General features: G+C 42.7%; 1 protein-coding gene across 4 annotated transcripts in view; it reads right to left on the bottom strand.

The window, feature by feature from the left end:
* The window catches only part of NCKAP5 (NCK associated protein 5), a 1,061,124-nt gene that overhangs the window by 188,125 nt on the left and 853,996 nt on the right, over positions 1-19,003 (bottom strand). For 3 of the 4 annotated variants that reach the window (XM_069616577.1, XM_069616574.1, XM_069616576.1), the window contains 3 exons: positions 9,819-13,705; positions 8,071-8,248; positions 5,122-5,200 (listed from right to left, as the gene is read on the bottom strand). In XM_069616577.1, coding sequence (XP_069472678.1) covers positions 5,122-5,200; positions 8,071-8,248; positions 9,819-13,705 — 4,144 coding nt within the window. The remainder of the gene's footprint in view (positions 1-5,121; positions 5,201-8,070; positions 8,249-9,818; positions 13,706-19,003) is intronic. The other variant, XM_069616575.1, reaches the window with a different exon arrangement.

The following is a 19,003-nucleotide window of genomic DNA, read 5'->3' as shown; positions in this document are numbered from 1 at the left end:
GAAATTAACAGACGCCGCCTTACTTCACTTATAAGCTTGAGAAAGAGGGATTGAGGGGCACAACAGATTAAAAATAGGGTTCAAAGGTGGAGTAGTTTGAGTTAGTTCTTATCGGTTCTTAAAATTAGTGAAGAAATGTATGTGTAGTTCAGGTGCAAATGGGCAAGAAAAATCTTAAGGTCACTAAAGACTGTAGAGAGAAGAACACAAACGTAACTTGTTATATGCTAACAAGTGGCCCAGTAATGCACTCCCATAGGCGTGCCAACCTGTATCTTTCCTCTCAATGATATTTTAGTGTAACTATTCATATTTTAACTATGCTCATGAGCTTCTCTGCATGCCTATTATGTAATGTAACATTGTCAACGATCTTTGCTATCTCTAGCACAAAATATGGACAGACATAAATTTTAGTAAATTGCTCCAAAATATCAGTGCTATTTCCTACCTCCCTAAATCAACCATTACTCTTCAGCGTTTGATTCTAAATAATGTCACATGGATTTGTGCATCATTTATAATGATCAATACATTTGGTGGTAGAGTGCAGAGACACACAGCAGTCATTAGGCGCATTGGCTAGCTCACTATTTGTATGTAACAATATAACGTGCTTTCATTAGCCTTCTATCTTCTCAAAGTTGAACCTCATTGCAAAGAAGTTGATCTAATAATATTTTGTGTCATTTGCTTGTCTAGCAATACCCATGTGAGTTCTTCTGACTTCCAACACAAAAACCCACAATACCTTCATAAAGCACAGAAATGACTATGCATTTTGAAATGCAAGGGAAAATCAGAGGTCCGAAAACCATATAGCCCTCTACCTGGTATTTGCCAATAAGGAGACAACACAGAGTGCATGGTGGTATGCCAAATGCAAGGTAACCCAGCTTTTATTGGAAGAATGCAAGTAGGGGAGAACACAAGATCAACAGCCAAGCGGTTCCATGTGTTAATTCTGCCACAAAAATATTGTGATGCAAAAATATCGCCATATATTTGCGGCGAAATTCACACATGGACCCTGCGGGGGACACCACCGCAACACCTGCATCATTTTTTAATATGCGGGGGACACCCCGCGACCCCCGCTTCCCCATAATATCCCCAACAAAAATATTGCATATTGGGAACCAAACGGCCATATCTACAGCCATATTTTTGTTGGGGATATTATGTAGTGATAACAGCCAAGCTCGCACTCTCAAATTCATCACCATTTTGAACAGAAAACACAGATATATAATGCCAGTGACTCACTCTAATGTCATCATAATCACTGAGCTATGAAAACCTAGTTCTACTGCTCATTGGTTCTATTTGCTAAGCTACATATAGTATCTATATGTCCCACCCACCCAACCTACTGATTAGGTAACTCTCTATCTAAAGTCCCACCCATAAAACATCCCATTAAAATGGACAACCTCATCATGCTTGAATAATATTGGTAAGCTCTAAATTACTTCTACGGTGAAAAGGACATATGCTTATTGGTTAACATGCGGTCACACTCTCCTTGAACTGGCGGCATGATGACATGTTTATGTAGATATGTAGATGGAAGGAGGTGACAAGCCTATCGCCTTAGTTCTTAACTAAATAAAACAGCCCATGTTATCTGCGCCACAATGTCTCTGAGTTTCAAGGCCCACTTTCAGTAATTCCGGCCCTACCCTGTCTTGCAACAGTAAACGTGCCATTCTGTTCTGGTCATGACCACTGTGAGGGGGCACAAGTTGTGCCACAAGCAGGCTCCCACCAGAACCCTGAGGGCCTTAAAACCACTGCAAAAGGGCTCCTGGAGCCAGTCCTGGCACCTTTGGCACCAGGCTCATATGTAGGAAGGAAGGGCTGTTCAAACTAGGTACCATTTATGTACATGGGCCTTTAAATCCAACATGGAAGCACCCACAAAGTCTAGTTCTAAGAACCAAGCCATGCGATCTAGTGTTTTGGGTGTGGCAGGCCTGGAACTACTTTTCCTGGTACTACTTTACCTGGGCTATATAAACCACACCCTGACTGCAGAACATGCTTTGTGTTATTCTGCAACCAGCAGCATGGCGCTCAGCTCCTGGTCTTCAGCATCTTCCTGTAATCCTGAAAGAACAAGAACACGATTATTCTGATTTACCTGAGAAAACACCATCCAGCGCTCAGCATCTCAACTGGGCTGCAATCTGTGGAAACCGAGAGACAAAGAAACATTTCTCACCTGTGAGTACTAGCTTAAGGACTTCCGGCGAACCGCTACCACAGCTGCTGTTCTAACATTGCGACCTGCAATAACGAGAAAGGGAAAAACAATATTAGAGTGCGTGCTTCCAAAACATCGAATTCCATCAGTCTTACCTGAATTCCATCGCGCTACGCCACGCTTCCATCGGGGCACCACAGCAACATCGGCAAAGGAAAAGAGACATATTCAGGTTCGCTTTCAGTATCAAACAACCGCAGAGCACTGTACTGTTTTTCAACGCGCTCTCATCCACTCGCAGCACCATAGCGGCCTGTGAGGAGAAGAAGAAGAAAACACAGGCTAGCGTCAAAAGACAATAAAGGCGCTGCGCTTCGCGCTTTCTCTTACCTAGAAACGTGCCTCTCCATCCGGCACGCCAGCATCAAGACCTTCGCACCCAAAAAGAAGGAGATAAAGACATTAACGAATTCCCACCATAAACAGAACAAAGACTTACAATTAACAAACCTACCTGCCTACCAGCAGATGCGGGGTCACAGCAGGCCTGGGCCCAAGGAAGGCATACTGCACCAGTGAAGCAACTCAGGCAGCTCGCCAACAAACGTCAAGCGCCCCTGCACAAGAAACGCAGTACGGATAGCTCACTCTACAAATAACTAAGATTCATTATTCTGCACTGGGCAACTACGCATCCAGGGTTCCAGATCTCACAGCCTGCCAAACGCCCCCGGGGATATCAGGTGAGCGTAACAGTTGTTGACACATTTATGAATAACTATTGTGAGTCATGCCATTTCCACCATGTTAAGATTTCGTTGTGGCAATTATTTGTCTTTGTTAGCCGTATCTGCGTTCCTCTGTCACAACTAGCCGATCACTGAGACATTAATTGGTCAGCCACTTAGGAAATTTCCTGGGATGTTAATTTCATCCCATGGACTTCAAATAGTCTGCCGTGTTGTTGTAACTGGATTTACCTTAATAGTTGAACACTCACAATGGTATCTTGTTCCATTATGTAAACCTCCCCTACGGTGTCCTGGGCCTTGACATTCCTTTGAGGCAGCTACCATCCAACCACTGCAGCATTTTCCTGAATTAAATGTATTTGTTTCAAATAGTGTGCTTAGCTGGGGGGCTCTCTTAAAACCACAGAGCTTTATTCTCTGCTGTGCTGGTGCAATTTAAAATGGCAACTGCTTGTCATGTTTTTTCCTCTGTAGGATACATTTACTTTGCTATCTTGCGATTTCCTGGTGCATGCCTGTCCCATGATTTCCCTCCCTATGTGTACACTGCAGCCTTATCTGCCTATAATTTTCTGCCCTACTTGTGTAGTAAGTCCCTATCTTGTGTACATGCCTTCCTGTCACCTAATCTATTCTATTTTACAACACACAAATTGTGCAAGCTCATTCCTTATCTGTTCCCTACTAGCGTGGCCGCAAAAATAACTATTCTTTGTGTCAGCTGCATTTCCAGGAGAATTTAAAGTGCAGTTTCAAATGTGTCCTTTCCTATCTTATAATTTTGTTTCTTCTGAGGAATGCAGGGGAGAAGAGCCTGAACATGGTCTCTAGTCAATAATTGCCCCACTACACAAAGAAAAATTACATTTGCATGAAGATAAAAAAACATACAGCAGTGCAAACCACAAGTACTGATTATAGTATACTAGCAGGGGTACCAGTGCTTTGCCCGGTAATTCCTATTTCAGTCGCAGCTTGTAGACAATGGAGCTAGTGCAAACACATTTTCTTTGTTTCAAACTCTGGAGCAAGCCACATAAAGCTGACCATGAGGAAAGCATGAATCCCGTAAATCGGTTCTAGCTACGTTGAGCTGAGGCATTGAGATTGCCCAACAACATTATTGGTGTCTCTATCTACAGCCGAGGCAGCAGCGACCTCAACATAAGTGCCATACGTGCAGGGCTGAAGCGTGTCAGTATGAAGCACTGCACCCATACGTGTATGGCGGAGGCATGTAAGCTTCGTACTGTTGAGATGGCATACATTCAACGTTTGTGGGAAATTAGGTTTCTCTAATTATCATGTCAAACGTGTATACAAATATGCTTTGTCCCGGTGAGAAATCAGGGTATCTCCTGAAAAAAATCAGGATCACTTGCAACATGTCCCTGACATGTGGCAAACTCTGCACTAGCACTATTGCCTTCAACGAGACTCCAGACCTTAGGAAAAGTCACAATCTACTATCAAGTACGCTCATCTCGAGTTCCTCCGCAGGGAGCACTATACATCTGTATATGCATGTTACTTTACGTGCGCACACACAAATACATGCATGTACATCAAGATATTTTTCTCACACACTAACACGACTGCTAAAAGGTTATTTGCACTTTGCATACATGTCAATCTCCCTTCTTGAAAGCCATACGGTTACATGAAAATATCAGTACAGACAGATATATTATCCCTAAGAAACTGACATAAATATAAGCATGCACCATTACACATATGCACCCCTTGATCTCAACCTAGCTCAAAATATGCAATTTCCCAAAAATGTGATTAGTTCGGAATTTTACTTCAATTAAATTATTCAGCACTTCATAGACACCGCCTTGGACATCTGAGAAGTGTGTTGTGCTGTGACGTCTTTACCTTGGATGTGGCTAACATGCGTAACTATACAAATTGTCGTTAAGCTATTCAAAGCACACCTAACAATTATCCTCCAAAGGGTATCTTCAATGATTTCCTATGTAACATAGGATGAACATGCAAATGGTAACAATTGAAGCGATTAAACTGTGCATTTTTAAAGGTAATGATTTTGATAAGAATCTGCATTGGGTTATTTACAATCAACATAAACGCTCATCTGAAAGATACAAATATAGAGATGACAAAACCAGGACAACATCCAAAGATGCTATACTGTACCTATAGTGTGGTTCTGGCATCCTGAGTCGGTAAATGTATCATCTCCATCATTGCATACGCTGTCTGCAATCACATGGGTCTGCATTAAACACAACAAGTGAACAAAGATTATAGCAGTTTTAATTTCCATGGGTGATGTTCGATTTTCAGATATATCACAGGGGCTTGTGATATAATTGTCATTTGATTGTGTAAAGATAGATTGTTCTGACATTTGTTCTCTTTTACTCTCTTTTTAAAATGTTGATATTTTGAAATTGTATTAAGAATGAATAAGTTATGACCTTTATATATTGCTAAAGGTTAACTTTTTAACCATAAGAAAAATAAAACCTTTTTTTAAAATCATTTACTAAACTTTCTAACCAAGATGTTTTTACCCCTACCACTTTAAAGTTAACAAAAGATTTGCATTCTTCGTTCTTGAAATGGTATACTTAATGCACACTTCGAATTGTATTCCTTTTAAAAAGTGCGTATTATAGTGTGTGCTATAGTTAACAGGGATAGCGCTTTTAAAGAGTAGGGTACTGTGGTAAGTGGAGAAATTAGGAGAAATTACAGTCAATGCAGCAAGTTATGGGAATCAATAACATGCCCTTTTCCACCTAAACAGGGTTAATTCTTGCAATGCAAACAAAACAACACATGAACACATACAACCCATGAGAGAATGTGCATGTAACAATCGTACAGATTGTCCTTTTGTCAATGGTTTGTGAAATAAGCTACTTTAACAATGGACACTTTGCTACTCACGCAAGCACTCCCTCCTTTATTCGCATTTACTTTTACTGATTCCAAAAGGTGTCAGAAAGAATATAAGTGAAATATACAAATAAAACCATAACCAAAAGGAAAAAAAAGAAATTGACAGGACAGGCTGAACCCTGTTATTTTACCTAAATCATGCTGATGCCATTGCCAAGTTTTCCAATTGCTAAGTAAACATACACGTATTTATGTATCTACCAGAAAACAGATCTAATGATTGATGTTTAAAGTTTCGCTTTTAAGCACTGTCTTCATTTTCCCTGTTGCATTTTATTTTTAAAATGTAACTGCAGTCAAGTGTAAACCCTTTTACATGTTGAACATATGTTGCAAAATATGAATTACTATTGCACTTTTGGCCATGTGCTCCCTAGGGCTAGTAATGATGGGGACTCAGTGAATACTCACATGCTGCACACAGTCAAAACAACAATCATTTAAAATGAATGTCAAGCTCCCGCTTCGTAGATGTAGTAATATACAACACAACAGGGTTGTACAAACGGTGTGCAGTCTAGTTTGGTTAGACACGAGGTTATAAAACTACAAAGAGTTATTTGCCACACCCTGACCAGGGGGAAAAAGATGCGCTATCGTAGTTCCAGGGCACAATGTGTGTCTTGAACACATTTACGAGCTTCGAAAATATACAATGAAAGATGTGCGCAGATCTTGCGTTTCAAAATGTTGTAAGCGGGGCAAACGCACTGCAAAATCATGAGAGTTTCAAGGGACTGACTGCAGCAGAGGGGCAAACGCACTGCAAAATAATGAGAATGTTAAGGCACTGACTGGAGCAGCGAATCCCGGGAAGCGTTTTCCTGACTTCTGCACTACAGTGACCCTACACCCAGAGCTGTCAGCGCCACACTAAATGCAGCACAGTTAAATGGAGTGCCTCAGATAAGGGGCTCGGGTTTGCTATCACAGTTCTGGATCGGCTGTATTGAATTCCCTGCATATTGCACATTTCAGGACTTTCACTCTCCCAGGAACACTGCAAGGTCACCCCCAGATATGCTCATAATGCAGGGGGCATCTACATTTCCAAGGGAGAAATGAACGCAGATGACACATAAAGACCTGCATCTACAGAAAGTCCTGGATTCTGCATTTGGTGCCGCAGACTGTGAAGGTGACTTCTCGCTTGAAGATGTCTGTGCAAAAAATGGATCTGCGCATTCAACAAAAATAACATATCTTTCATCTGAAAAGCAGGCAATGTATTGCCACCGCTCCAAACAGAACGAACAATGAAAAAAACAAACTGGTGTTGAGCTATTTGTGTTGCATATATTTCTTTAGCCGGAACAAAGATCAAAAGAACAGATGAACTTGCTACCCTTTAAAAAATGATATTTGTGGTCGCAGGATTCGGTAGGACTGTGTTCATGAAGGCGTCGGTGCCGCATGGAGGTGGGCGGGAGCTCCGGAATCTAATCGCCCCCTTGTTCGTGGAATCTGGTTGTAATAAATGTGTTTGTGGCGCAAAGCGGAGAACAGTGAAAATGTGTTGAGGCTGCACATGTGGAGTGCTGCTCTTGAAATTAAGTAACCAACTCAGAAATGGAATATAATAAAAATGAATGAACCACGTTGGACTTCCAGTTGCCTTCCACCCCTTAAATTATGGGATTAACTGCAGTTAGATGCGCTTACTTGATGGGCATGACAGTGTTGGTGTGCAGCAATTTCTTTCCCTGAAAGAATCGCTATATTAGGCTCCAATTAAAAAAATATAGCCCCATAAGCACTTTAAGGCAACAGTGACGAACAGTTCTTTGACACGATTCAGCATTCTGGGGCAAGTAAATAGTTATCTCTTTTTAGACATCAATTTGGGAATCATTTACAACAACAAAATAAAAATTAGCTGGCAACATATATGCTTACATTACAAAAAAAGAAGACGGTTTCCAGGTCTGCTGCTGGAAGCATATATCAATGGGGGGGGGGATAAATAGTTTTTAGTTGGGCTGATATGACTGGTGCATCTTTCGGCTGTTTACTGTCTATGTGAATGTATTCAGAATTATTGATTGTCAAGGTGGATTTCCTGAAGGAAAGAAAGGATTATCCTGCAATTAAGAACCCTGCCAATTACTTGTGTACATCAACACCAACTTCAGAGCATAATAGAAATCAAACAGCGCTTTCGTGCAGTAAAGAACTTACCAGGCTCTCCTTCTGGATTTCCATATCAGCTTTCGTTTTGCTGCTTTTCTTGTGGTTTCCTTGAGTGCTGATAGAGTTGCCGGGAAGAGAGGAGCCCTGGGAGCTGCCCTTCGACACACTCCTGTAGGAAACATTACATGATCCACTTTCTGTCTGCGGAGCTGCTTTCTTATCAACTCTGCAGGTGGAAAGCGATTCCGCTGATAAATTACATTGCCCTTCTTCAATCACGCCACTTTCCTATTCTTTTCATGCTTAAAGTAACCTCACAGAGTCTTTCTGTCTCTAGATCTTTGAGTGATAAATGTTTCTAACTAGCCCTGATCAAATCTGTCACTTGCAATTTTGGGTAGTGGATCAGTCGAGCCCCACAGATATCATGATTTATTTCTCAGTTGGGATTGCTGGTGACGTCAACGGGAAAAAGGGGGCACAGACACCATAAATGAAAAATACTGTATCTGTTTGGAATAAGACTGTAGATGGTTTCCACAGGTACACCGCAAGGCTAAATTTTGTCAGGCGAACGCCCTGCAGCCGAACAATGAGGTCTGTTAAAATGGCAGCAGAGACTATGCTGTCTGTGGATGAGCATAAACACTGGAATACAGTGTCATGAAAGAGACCAGCCTGCCTGGGCCTGCTCCAAGTCTGGCGATTTATGTTCTGAAGGATGCCTGTGATGACACATTTCGGAACAGACTATAGTACTATACAAGCTCTGGGGGTGAATAGCCACAGCGGACGATTTAAATGCTGTGCGCAGCACAGAAGGGGACATTTGCACTTGACTATGTTTGCAAATTATACCAGTGGTATCCCAGGTACCACTACCACAATTTGTCATTTTGTCCCCAAAATAAAGCCAAGGGTGATCAAATAAACAATGCACCTTCAGTAGTTAAGATATAGTTGACCTCAAAGGAGGGAGTAGGTATTGAGAAGGTGTCAATCACCATCCTTTCTTAAATGCTGTTGCAGAAAATCATCATAGTGCAATTTGTCCCATTCGTTGCCTGTCACAATGATCTTTGGGGCAGGACTTTCCTTCAAGATGGAGCATTGACCTTCATCAAAACACACTAAGGCCTAAGTAGGGATGTGGAAACTTGCATTGCGCCAGCATTAGTTGGGTATGGGGAATAATACATCTTGCTCTTTCTATTACATGCATGACTAGACATAGTGAATAAACATTACAATTCAGGCACCGTGCTGCAAACAATGCATCTCTACATAGCTTGGGCAGTTACATTGAATAAACCACATGGTTCATACAGTGTAGTTGGCTATATTCTGCTAGCTTAGCTGGTTATATTTAACATAGAAACACAGTCCGTTTACAACTGTCCAACATTCATTGCCACATCGGAACACGACATTAGGTACAGCATGAAACCTCATTTTGTAAAAACATCCTACATTATTATTTCTAATGCAACTGACTTGGCTATGACAAACACAGGAACCTGAGTATAATCCTACTGAAATCATGACCTTAAGGTTAAAAAATCAGGAGGTCAGTATACTGCATAAGGCAAGAGAGTTTTAGCAGACCACGGGCAGAATCCTTCACGTTCTAGACATGGCAATGCTTCGGAAAACTGTTACAACATAATGCTAACACTATAATAACAGAACAGTCGCCCTTTGGCAATCTGATGCAAACATTTTCAAGCATGTAAAATCCTATGTTAACGGCACACCTGAGAAGGCACCTCATGTCAAGAATGCTCCATTATAGTTACCTGATCAAAAGTTCTTTCATGAATATGTCTTTGGCGGAACACGTTGTTGTGATGGTGTCAGTATGATGCTCGCCTCTCAGGGGGCTGGAAAGGTCTTGTGAAGTCCTCTTACTTTTGTCACTTTTCAGAGCCCTTTCCGTGTCACTGATCTCTGCCTTCCTATTGAATTTATTGTCCACACTGCACTTTGGGTCACATTTCATTTTGTCTTTCTTTTTCTCTACCTTTGTTAGTTTGTTCCCAGTCCCCGATCTGGTCTCCTTGGTTTCAAGTTTTGCCTTCACAGCATCAGGCTTTTTGGCACCGAGCGATGGTAGCTTACTTCGGCGGAAACCAAACCAGCTAGCAATGGAGGGCACCGTTTTCTGCTTGGATTCGGGGGCAGGGCATTTCACCTGAACTTGCCCTTTTTGCACATTTTCCTGGATGCCCAACATGACCTTTTCTTCAATTGTAGGTTGCGTGACAGCGATGCTAGGAGCATGGTTGTCCTTTGAGCATTTGGTCATGACCTTTTCAGTTTGTGGCGTTTTTAGGTCAACTGCAGTCATGCTTTGTACATGTTCTGTGTTGTGGACTTTGTGGTCAGTGTCACTTCTTGTAGGGCATGACGCAACATCAGGCTTTCCTTGCATTGCACTGGGCTCCATTTGAAAAAGTTTCAACTTATTAATGCATAGTTTGCCACCCTCAGTTGGGCTCAGGGCCTCTTTCCAACAAGGAGATTTAATTCCCTCAGACTTGACAGTGCCATGAAACTGATCCGGTTTTGGAGGAGTCCGGCAGGGCAGCTTGCTGGGGCTGCCATGCTGGCTCCCACTTACATGCGAGCCTTGCCTGCAATAGGGGTGCTCGTGCACCACCGAGGAAGGTGAAGAGCTTTCCAGTGCTGTCCTATTTGGCACTCCTTCAATAAGTGAGTTTTGCCTGGTTAGCGAGTTTCCCCGATCAGCGGTGTTGGTAATAATATGGGTGCGCAGTTTTCCAGGTGGTTCGCATACAGGCGTGGGTGATTTATCCACAATGTTAACACTAAAACTCTGACTGCGAGCTTTTGCGCCATTCATTCCCAGAGCTGGCTTTAGATGGGACTTGGCATTTGAAGAGTTTGACCTCTTCACCATGAAGGGTTCTATCCCATCTGTTATGTCTGCCAGTGGGCTATTTTTCTCTAGGGAGTGAGGTGATGGGGACTCGATTAGTTTTCCAAAGTTAAGGGCCTGTCTCCTGTGAGCATCTGCTTTATCAGTTTCGGGTTCACCAGATAGACGTTCGTTCACGGCTGCGAATGAGAGTTCCTGCTGCTTCGACTTACCTGACATAACACCACCGCGTGAAGCAGCATTGATACTGTCTTTTTCTTGCTTCCCTGGCACAGTGCAACTCTTCCTGAGCAGTTGGGGAGATTTTACAAGAACCTTCATCCCGACTGGAACTCGAGTCTTAAGGATTTTGCCATGAGAATTTTGGTGAATATTAATTTCAGAGTTGTAGGAAGATGATGAAGATAGTGTAGAATTAGGGACCTGAGATTTGGCAAATTCACTTGTCCTTGGTGCGTGACAATGGGCAGATGTGGGCAGGCTGCATGGTGATTTATCTAGATGAGGTACTACATTATCACTTACATTTCCCCTTTTGTTTGAGCATATGATTTGTGGGCAAGACACTTCCAGTGGCACAGAATTTGATGGACTACCTTTATTAGTCCTTGACCCTGAATCTGACACGTCCTGGCTGATTGAGCGCACTGGTTGGTGAACGGTCCTTGAAGATGTTTTAGTAGCCAAAACCTTTGAAGGAGCTTGACATATACCGTGCGGCCTTTGGGACTGCTGAGGTGTGCATTTGTCAGGAGCAGTAGTTTTCGTGGTCAGGTGCACTGATTCACTTCTCACAAACTCTGGTGTCTTTTTGGATTGCTTGTCATTGGGACAAGGACCCTGATTTGCAGCTCCTTTGAAATGTGAGAATGTAGGTGCAGCCTTGGCAACATCACTGGGAATGTTAGCAACTGGCTTCGGGCATGCAGGCGATAAATGCATATAATGTGGTCTTATTAACAATGAAACTGACCGGCCAGGTGGAGGCGGAGGGGGCGATTGCACTCGGGTCATTTGTACTTTGCTCTCATGCGGAGCAGGTAGCGACTGTATTCGAGTCTCTTGCGAGGGTGGGGGCAATTGTTCTCGGGTCACTTGTGGGGCTGGGGGAGAATGTATCTGGGTCCCTGGTGCACCAATCTCAACATTTTTATCTCTTGTGGGTGGTTCTCCATAATCAATGGGTTGTAATGCAGGGTGGGGGTATAATGGAGACTCAGAAGCATTACTGTTTTTATCTGTAGTCCAATTGGTCTGACCTGAATGTGTAGATTCAGGAGAAACACTTTTCGAATGCTTAGAAATAGTCTGATCACAGTTTGGTTCTAAATTACATGGGGGGCAATGCACTTTTATGAACCGTGATAGTTTCACTGGAGGGGACGAAGGGGATCTTTCTGGCATGGCAGAAATCAATACTGGGTCTACATTGGTGAACCCCTTATCTGTTACTTTGGGCACCTGAGGTACACGTGTTCCTTTGCTGGGTGATTTTGTTTGGGACTGATGACTTCCTGCCGGCACAAAGGAGATGGATTGGGAGGTCTTACAGGAGATACTGTATGAAGGGGAAACCACTTGCTGTTGTTGAGGACCTGGTAACATTGTCCTCCCAGGACCTACAGTTTCAGAAACTGTAGCAGAGACAGCGATGCTGTTAGAAATCGTGCCCGCGTGGGTTTTGTTTTCCGTTCCATCAGGTGTCTGTAATACAGTGTAACGCAGGGTCTCAGAGTCATTTCGTAAACTGTTCACCAAATGAGGCAAAAGTTCAGTGTATTCAGCGCTGGCAATAGGTGGTTGCTGGCTTAGTGAAATTTCATTTGTGGTAACAGTGACAACCCCGGTCTGATGAGAACAGAATTCAATGGGCTCACCATCCTCGGCGTCAAATATAACAGTAATACATTCTTGAGAAGAAGTCTTTTTGATGAGCTTTTTCTGCTTGATGACATTACATGTCAATGGATTCACTTCTGGTCCTTGACGCCGCTCTTTACTGGCAGAAGCAATCTGAGATACTTCTTTTGCAGCAGCCATGTCAGTGTTCGGCGTATGCGTTACAGAGGCCGGAGTTAATAGCGCATTCCAGGGACTTTTCTCATCACTGCTCTCTATGTGCAAATCATCTAACACTTCATTGTCATCCGTATCCGACAGCTGTAGATTAAGGTCCATATTAGCACCACTTTGCTCCAGCACCAGTATAGGCAAGCTTGTCCTTGTGCACAATTTCACCTCCGACGGAACGTCGTTCACAAACCTCGTCAGTTTTTCTGGGCGATCCTTGGAATGAAAGAATGAGCCTCTTTCCAGTAAGTGTTTCCCATTAGGCTCCCAACCAAAGAGGCTGTCGGAAATGCTGTGGCTTAACTTGTTACAGTGCAGTCTACAGTCCTTGTTTGGTCCTTTGTGCAGAAGTGCTAACGTTGACGACTCGTCATCCGCGTCATCATGCGAATCGGAATCATACGCAAATGTTCTTTTGTGCACTGCACAGATGCCAGTTATGTCTTTCGGCGCACGGGCAGATGGCTCATTATGACTGCTGGTCTTTATTCCAGGTGAGTATATCCCCTCGTTGGAGTCCATGCAGTCTTTGTCGCCCCATTTTGATACCAGCGAGTGGGGTTCAAGGAAGCCTTTCCTTCTCTGCAACTTCTTTAGCCCTTCCAGTATGTGGCACTCTTTGATCCGGGTTGGCGGGAGGTCTTCTCCAGGGCTGGAGAGACTGCTTGGCACCGATGAAGCCATGTTGATTCTTTTATCCCAGCTCACCGATGACTGTACAAAGAGAACATGTTTTATTAGTACGTGGAAAATACCGCTAATGAAACAGCACATGGCCGCCATTCAGAAGTAGCCATGTGAAACAAAAGTTATGGCTTCACCAAACCACATTCTCCTGCTGGAAAACCTCAGCCTACAGTAAGTAAACAAACCCGTAACTCTTAAACATATATTTGCAAACAAAGCAATACGAATAAGCAAGCTCAATCGTCACGTGGGTCCCAAGGAACACACATTTTTGAATTATGAATTAGCAAATTTGCTGGCACATTCCTATCTATCTATTTTTCTTGCACGGTACATGTAAAAGTAACACTTTCTTTTACAGCTTTGTATTCATGCATGTGTAGTAATGTATGCCACACATATGCAAAGTAGGGCCCACAAATATCATATGTGAGAATACTTTTATCAGCACCCAATTTCGGCGAAATACAAACAAGTGCTTGAGCCGTGTGCTTCAATTAATGAGGCCCTATGTTATGCCTATATATATGCATATCTATAGCTTGTCCATGCATCCTTGACTAGTGCTTGCCCACAACACAAAGAGAAGGTTGGAATGCAGCCTTTAAAGTTTAGAACCTCCATTCCCAGCTTGTTGATTTGTCTGGAGAGCTGGAAGCTGTGAGAAGAGCAAAGGAGAAGCATAGAATTCAGGCTTCACCTGGGCTTAAAGCCTGCATTCCACACGTTCTGATTGTCTAAAGAGAGGAAAACATGCCACGAAGATTAGTGAAGGTCATATACTTGGCTCTAACTGTCATACATTATTCATATGTATTTGTACATTCATCAAAGAATTTCATTCTGAAGTGGTGTGCATTACTGAGTACTACTGCCCCTGAATTCAACCCACACACATGTTTTGAGATTGGCATGTATGCACCATACACAAGCATGCACCACTGTTTTCTTCAATGTCAGCTAAGCAATGACGCCTCCTGGGAGCCATATTCGTGGAATTAAGGAGCCTCCTTTACAGCTATGCAAATCACATGGCATACAGTAATATGCTGCACAGAATGCTCGTCTTTGCTCTGCACAGGGCTGAGCTGGTATGATGGAGGATCATACAGAAACACTGCCCCTGCATCTGTGCACTTTGCGGACCGATTTGCTTCATGGCCTGCATTAACAGTAAACAGGTCTGACCCAAATTCCATAAAGAAACACGCACACACATTTTCCATCAGTGTGCGTTTGGGAAAACTGCTTTTTTATGTTCCCATGATTTACTGTTATGACTTCTTAAATACATGCCTCTTGGCTTTATAACGTTTTGTTTCGATGATCCATAAACATTCTACATTCGTGTTCCTTAAAGGGAATCCATAGCCTGGTATTGTGTTGCATTCATTTTGCTCAGCCTTGAAAAAATAAAAAGGTTGAGTCACCAGACCCTTAATCGAAGCAGGGACTTACAGTTTTCACACAGTTTTCTGCAGCAAGTGCATAAACCTTTATCAAACAAATTAATTGGATTTACATCTACTATAGCCCGCATCCATCACTCCAACGGGCTGCTGACGCCACCATTCCAATTCATAATTAGTATGACCTATTTGTTTTTGGGGTTATTAATTATAAGAGTTAAGAATAATATGATTTGACAGATGAGATATCAGGAATTAAGAGGTCAACGTTCAATGCCTCTCAAGACAATTGGCAGGAGACAGTAGACCGAAATCAATTAGGTTATTTTTCTAGGGAACTTTCTGTTGCTTAGAGTTATGGGGATCCCTGACTATGAAAGATACGTGGCTAGAGCATTCGCAACAGACTGACATATAATTGGTTGTCTCCATGGAGACGCTTTCTCAATTTCTACTCTAAAACTGGCCTCGATCTGGAGGGCCGAGAACTACACCTGAGCTTCAACGACAACCCGAGAGCTCCACCGATAATGTCTATGCTGATGAAAACGACTACTTTCTCATTGTAGGACACTGTTCAATCATTTCAACAGGTGTTTGGTGTCTGGGATGCATAGGTAATATACTTTTGAAGACCTAGGTTCAGAAATCTTGCTCAATAACTTGTACTTCAATAAGGACGAGCTAAAAACAAACTCAACAAATGGGAAGGGGTTAAATAATTAAAGAACAAAAAACAAGGGTTTGGGATAAGAGATGAAGATTGGTTTCGTGAGGGGAGAGATTAAATCCCACCTCCCCAAAATAATAAAGAGCAAACAAAAGCATACTGCAAAGCCCAGAGCGCTTTGAGAAGATGCTGCTGCTGCAGACATGTTCACATGGCAGCGAGGATTGTGCATCACTTAGTATTTTAAGCCACTGGGTTAAATGCTTTAAATTTCCTATGTATACGATCTGGGGTATTTAATAATTAAACTATCTCAATCTTTGCTACTGAGGATTGTCTACATCTGATGTTGTACTATTTCATCTAGGATTTCTCATGCCCATTCCTCGTGTTAGGCCACTAATTGCTCACTTCTAAATGTCTTACTCACGTCATCTGCTGATTATCTTATATATTGTCCCTGCATTTGGGTTTTTAACACCCTGGCTATGCTACACCCTTTTCATTAGATAATTTTCCCAACAGTTCCAGATGCTTTCCTGCCCAGTTGATGCCGTTGATTGCAACTTCGTCACCAATAATCTAATCGTAATCACGTTTTATTTGAAGTAAAGAAGGAAGCATTTTCACAATATTGCTTGCCTTACTTTCTAATGCATTGTTGTGTGTGTCTTGAACAATTGTTTTGGTCTTTTGTAGTGTGGCACATTATCTAATGCTAAATCAGATGACTTTCTTTTAATAAATATCTGAAGTTGCACTGTAGACGAACCATCTGCTGGAACACTGCAATGTTTGTACTTCCATAGGTGGACCCCTGGGTATTCTGGCCAGTACTGTAATGCTATGCGATCCACAGACTTTTTTATGCCCTGTTGCACACATCACTCCAGCATACCCAAAACCACACCACCTGCTCTTGTTCAACATCTGGCAAAGACTATCCCTTCCAGGTGGCCCATTTGGGATTGTTCCGTACTGTACATGAAATCTCAAGAATACCTCTAGAGGGCACCTGTACATCCTTATGTTTATCAATATGAATCCTCATTGCACTGCTGCAATTCTTCCTATTGATGTCCCCAGCTCTGTGTTTACACCGCTCTTCCGATGTATGCTGTTTATAGTATGCAGTATTTCGCTATTTCTACTGATTGGCATTTGACTACTGATGTGCAGATATATAAGGCATCTATGGCCCTCCTAGTCATACACAACATCCACAAAAACACGGACGACACACAGCTATACCTCAAGATCGACTTCATCAAGGACATCCACTGGCTCAAAACCTGCCTCTCGCAGATCCCATCTTGGATATCCAGTGCATACTTGAAGCTCAACCCCTCCAAGAATGAATTACGACTCCTCACCAACAACAACGAACACACAGACATACAGACCTGGCTATCAACCATGAACCTTGAGGGCTTCACAACCAAGCTCACCTCCTGTGCCAAGTCCTTCAGGTTCCAAATCGACAAACGCCACTCCTTCAAGACACATATAGCTAATAAAACTGAGACAGCTTGGTATCAGCTCTACCTGCTGCGGAAAGGTCAAGCCCTTCCTCCCTTTGGACAGCTTTAAATCCACTGGTCAAGCGCTGGTCCTATCCCACCTGGATGGGGGCAGCCACACCCCTAATCAAGCGTCTATGCTTATACGACCACATCACCCTGGCCCTCATCGACCTTCACTGGCTCCCACTGCACACACAAATCACCTTCAAGTCTTGATGCCTCATCTATAAGGCAGTCGCCCTCAAGTCACTGAGCTATCTAGCGCAGAACTCAGCATCTCCGCAGACAGCGTACCACCAGAAGCCAGGACACGTGCAGACTTGAAATTTGCTGTTGCAAAAAGGCAAGTACCAGAAAACAAGCCTTCTCTGCCTTTGCCACAAGACCATGGGACCTCTTCCCCAGCAGCATCAGACTTACCCCCACGTTACTCCAATTCAGAAAAAGAAACTCAAGACCACCTCTTCAAGGAGTCTCTCCTCAACACGTAGGCCATCACATCACCCTGTGCCACCTGACTTGCTAGACGTCCTCCGCCCCCTCTTCCCTGCCACCCTGTACAGCTGTAGATGTCCTCTGTATCCTACCCCTGGAGTATCTTTTGTGTTGTTACCTCTGAAAAGTGCTCCATTAGGCATCCCTATTGTTGCATACCTCTGTAAAGCGCTCAATTATGCATATGTAATGTTGTATACCTCTGTAAAGTGCTTTGCTTTGTTATGTATCTGTATTGTAGCATAACTCTGTAAAGCACTCTGTTGCTTCTCAAAGCTAGGTCGGTGCTCAATAAATACAATAATAATAATGATATGGAGGTGTCATTAAGAGTTTGGAAATACTCATGTACTGTTTCCACCACTCGGTCTGGTGGACCATCTGCCCGATTATGACTGTCAGAATGCATTGCTGTAGTCCATAAGAGTGTATTCCGATTTAGAGTATTTTCCAGGGGAGGTCATTTCTTTTATCGAATCTTTGGCAGTAGAGTGGCGGAAATACCTACTCCGAAGAGCATAGGATATTCCCTCCACTTTCTCTCTAAACTCATAGTAATTTGGTGCAATTTTTCACCACACTGCTATACTCATTATGAGACCCCTAATTAAATAAATCTATAGGAGTAAAACACAATGTTTCATGCAATTGCCTGTTGTCTTTGTTGAACAAGGTTGCACGTTTAATACAAGGCTAATACTAAGACTTCATGTAAACATGATTTCAGTAGATGTAGTAAAGGATACAATATCAGGATCATATTTGAGGTGAGATATGTGAACTTGAAAATGATAAAACCCTGATTGGCGAGGCTTATACATATGCAGATTGCCTGATTTTTTCATAATGGCTCTAGGGGATAAAGCTTTTGATGATAATCAATTTCATTGCTTTGAACTGAATATGTTTATTGGCAAACACACTAATTAGGCAGGAGGAGAATCCATGTACAGCAGGAAGCAAGACCACCTAAGACCCTGTCTCTGCAGCTGAGTTTCATTAGTGCTATGAAGCGGGTTAATGGGCATGTGACTGTCTTCCAAAAACAAACAAATATATAGAAAAAGTTTTGCAGATTTGGTCAAATAGTGCACATCATTTGAATGCACCATTTCTTTGGAAGTGGGTGTGCATATTGCTCAGTGTAGCACTTTAAACCCTTTGCATGATCTAAGTGCACTCGGGTGAGTAGGACTTGAGGGCATGTTGGCAAGCACCGATTCTGTGA

The sequence above is a fragment of the Ambystoma mexicanum genome, chromosome 9, assembly GCF_040938575.1.
Source record: "Ambystoma mexicanum isolate Mex_15411 chromosome 9, UKY_AmexF1_1, whole genome shotgun sequence".
Taxonomy (NCBI): Eukaryota; Metazoa; Chordata; class Amphibia; order Caudata; family Ambystomatidae; genus Ambystoma; species Ambystoma mexicanum.
The sequence above is the reverse complement of the archived record's forward strand: the minus strand, read 5'-3'. Positions and strand labels throughout refer to the sequence as shown.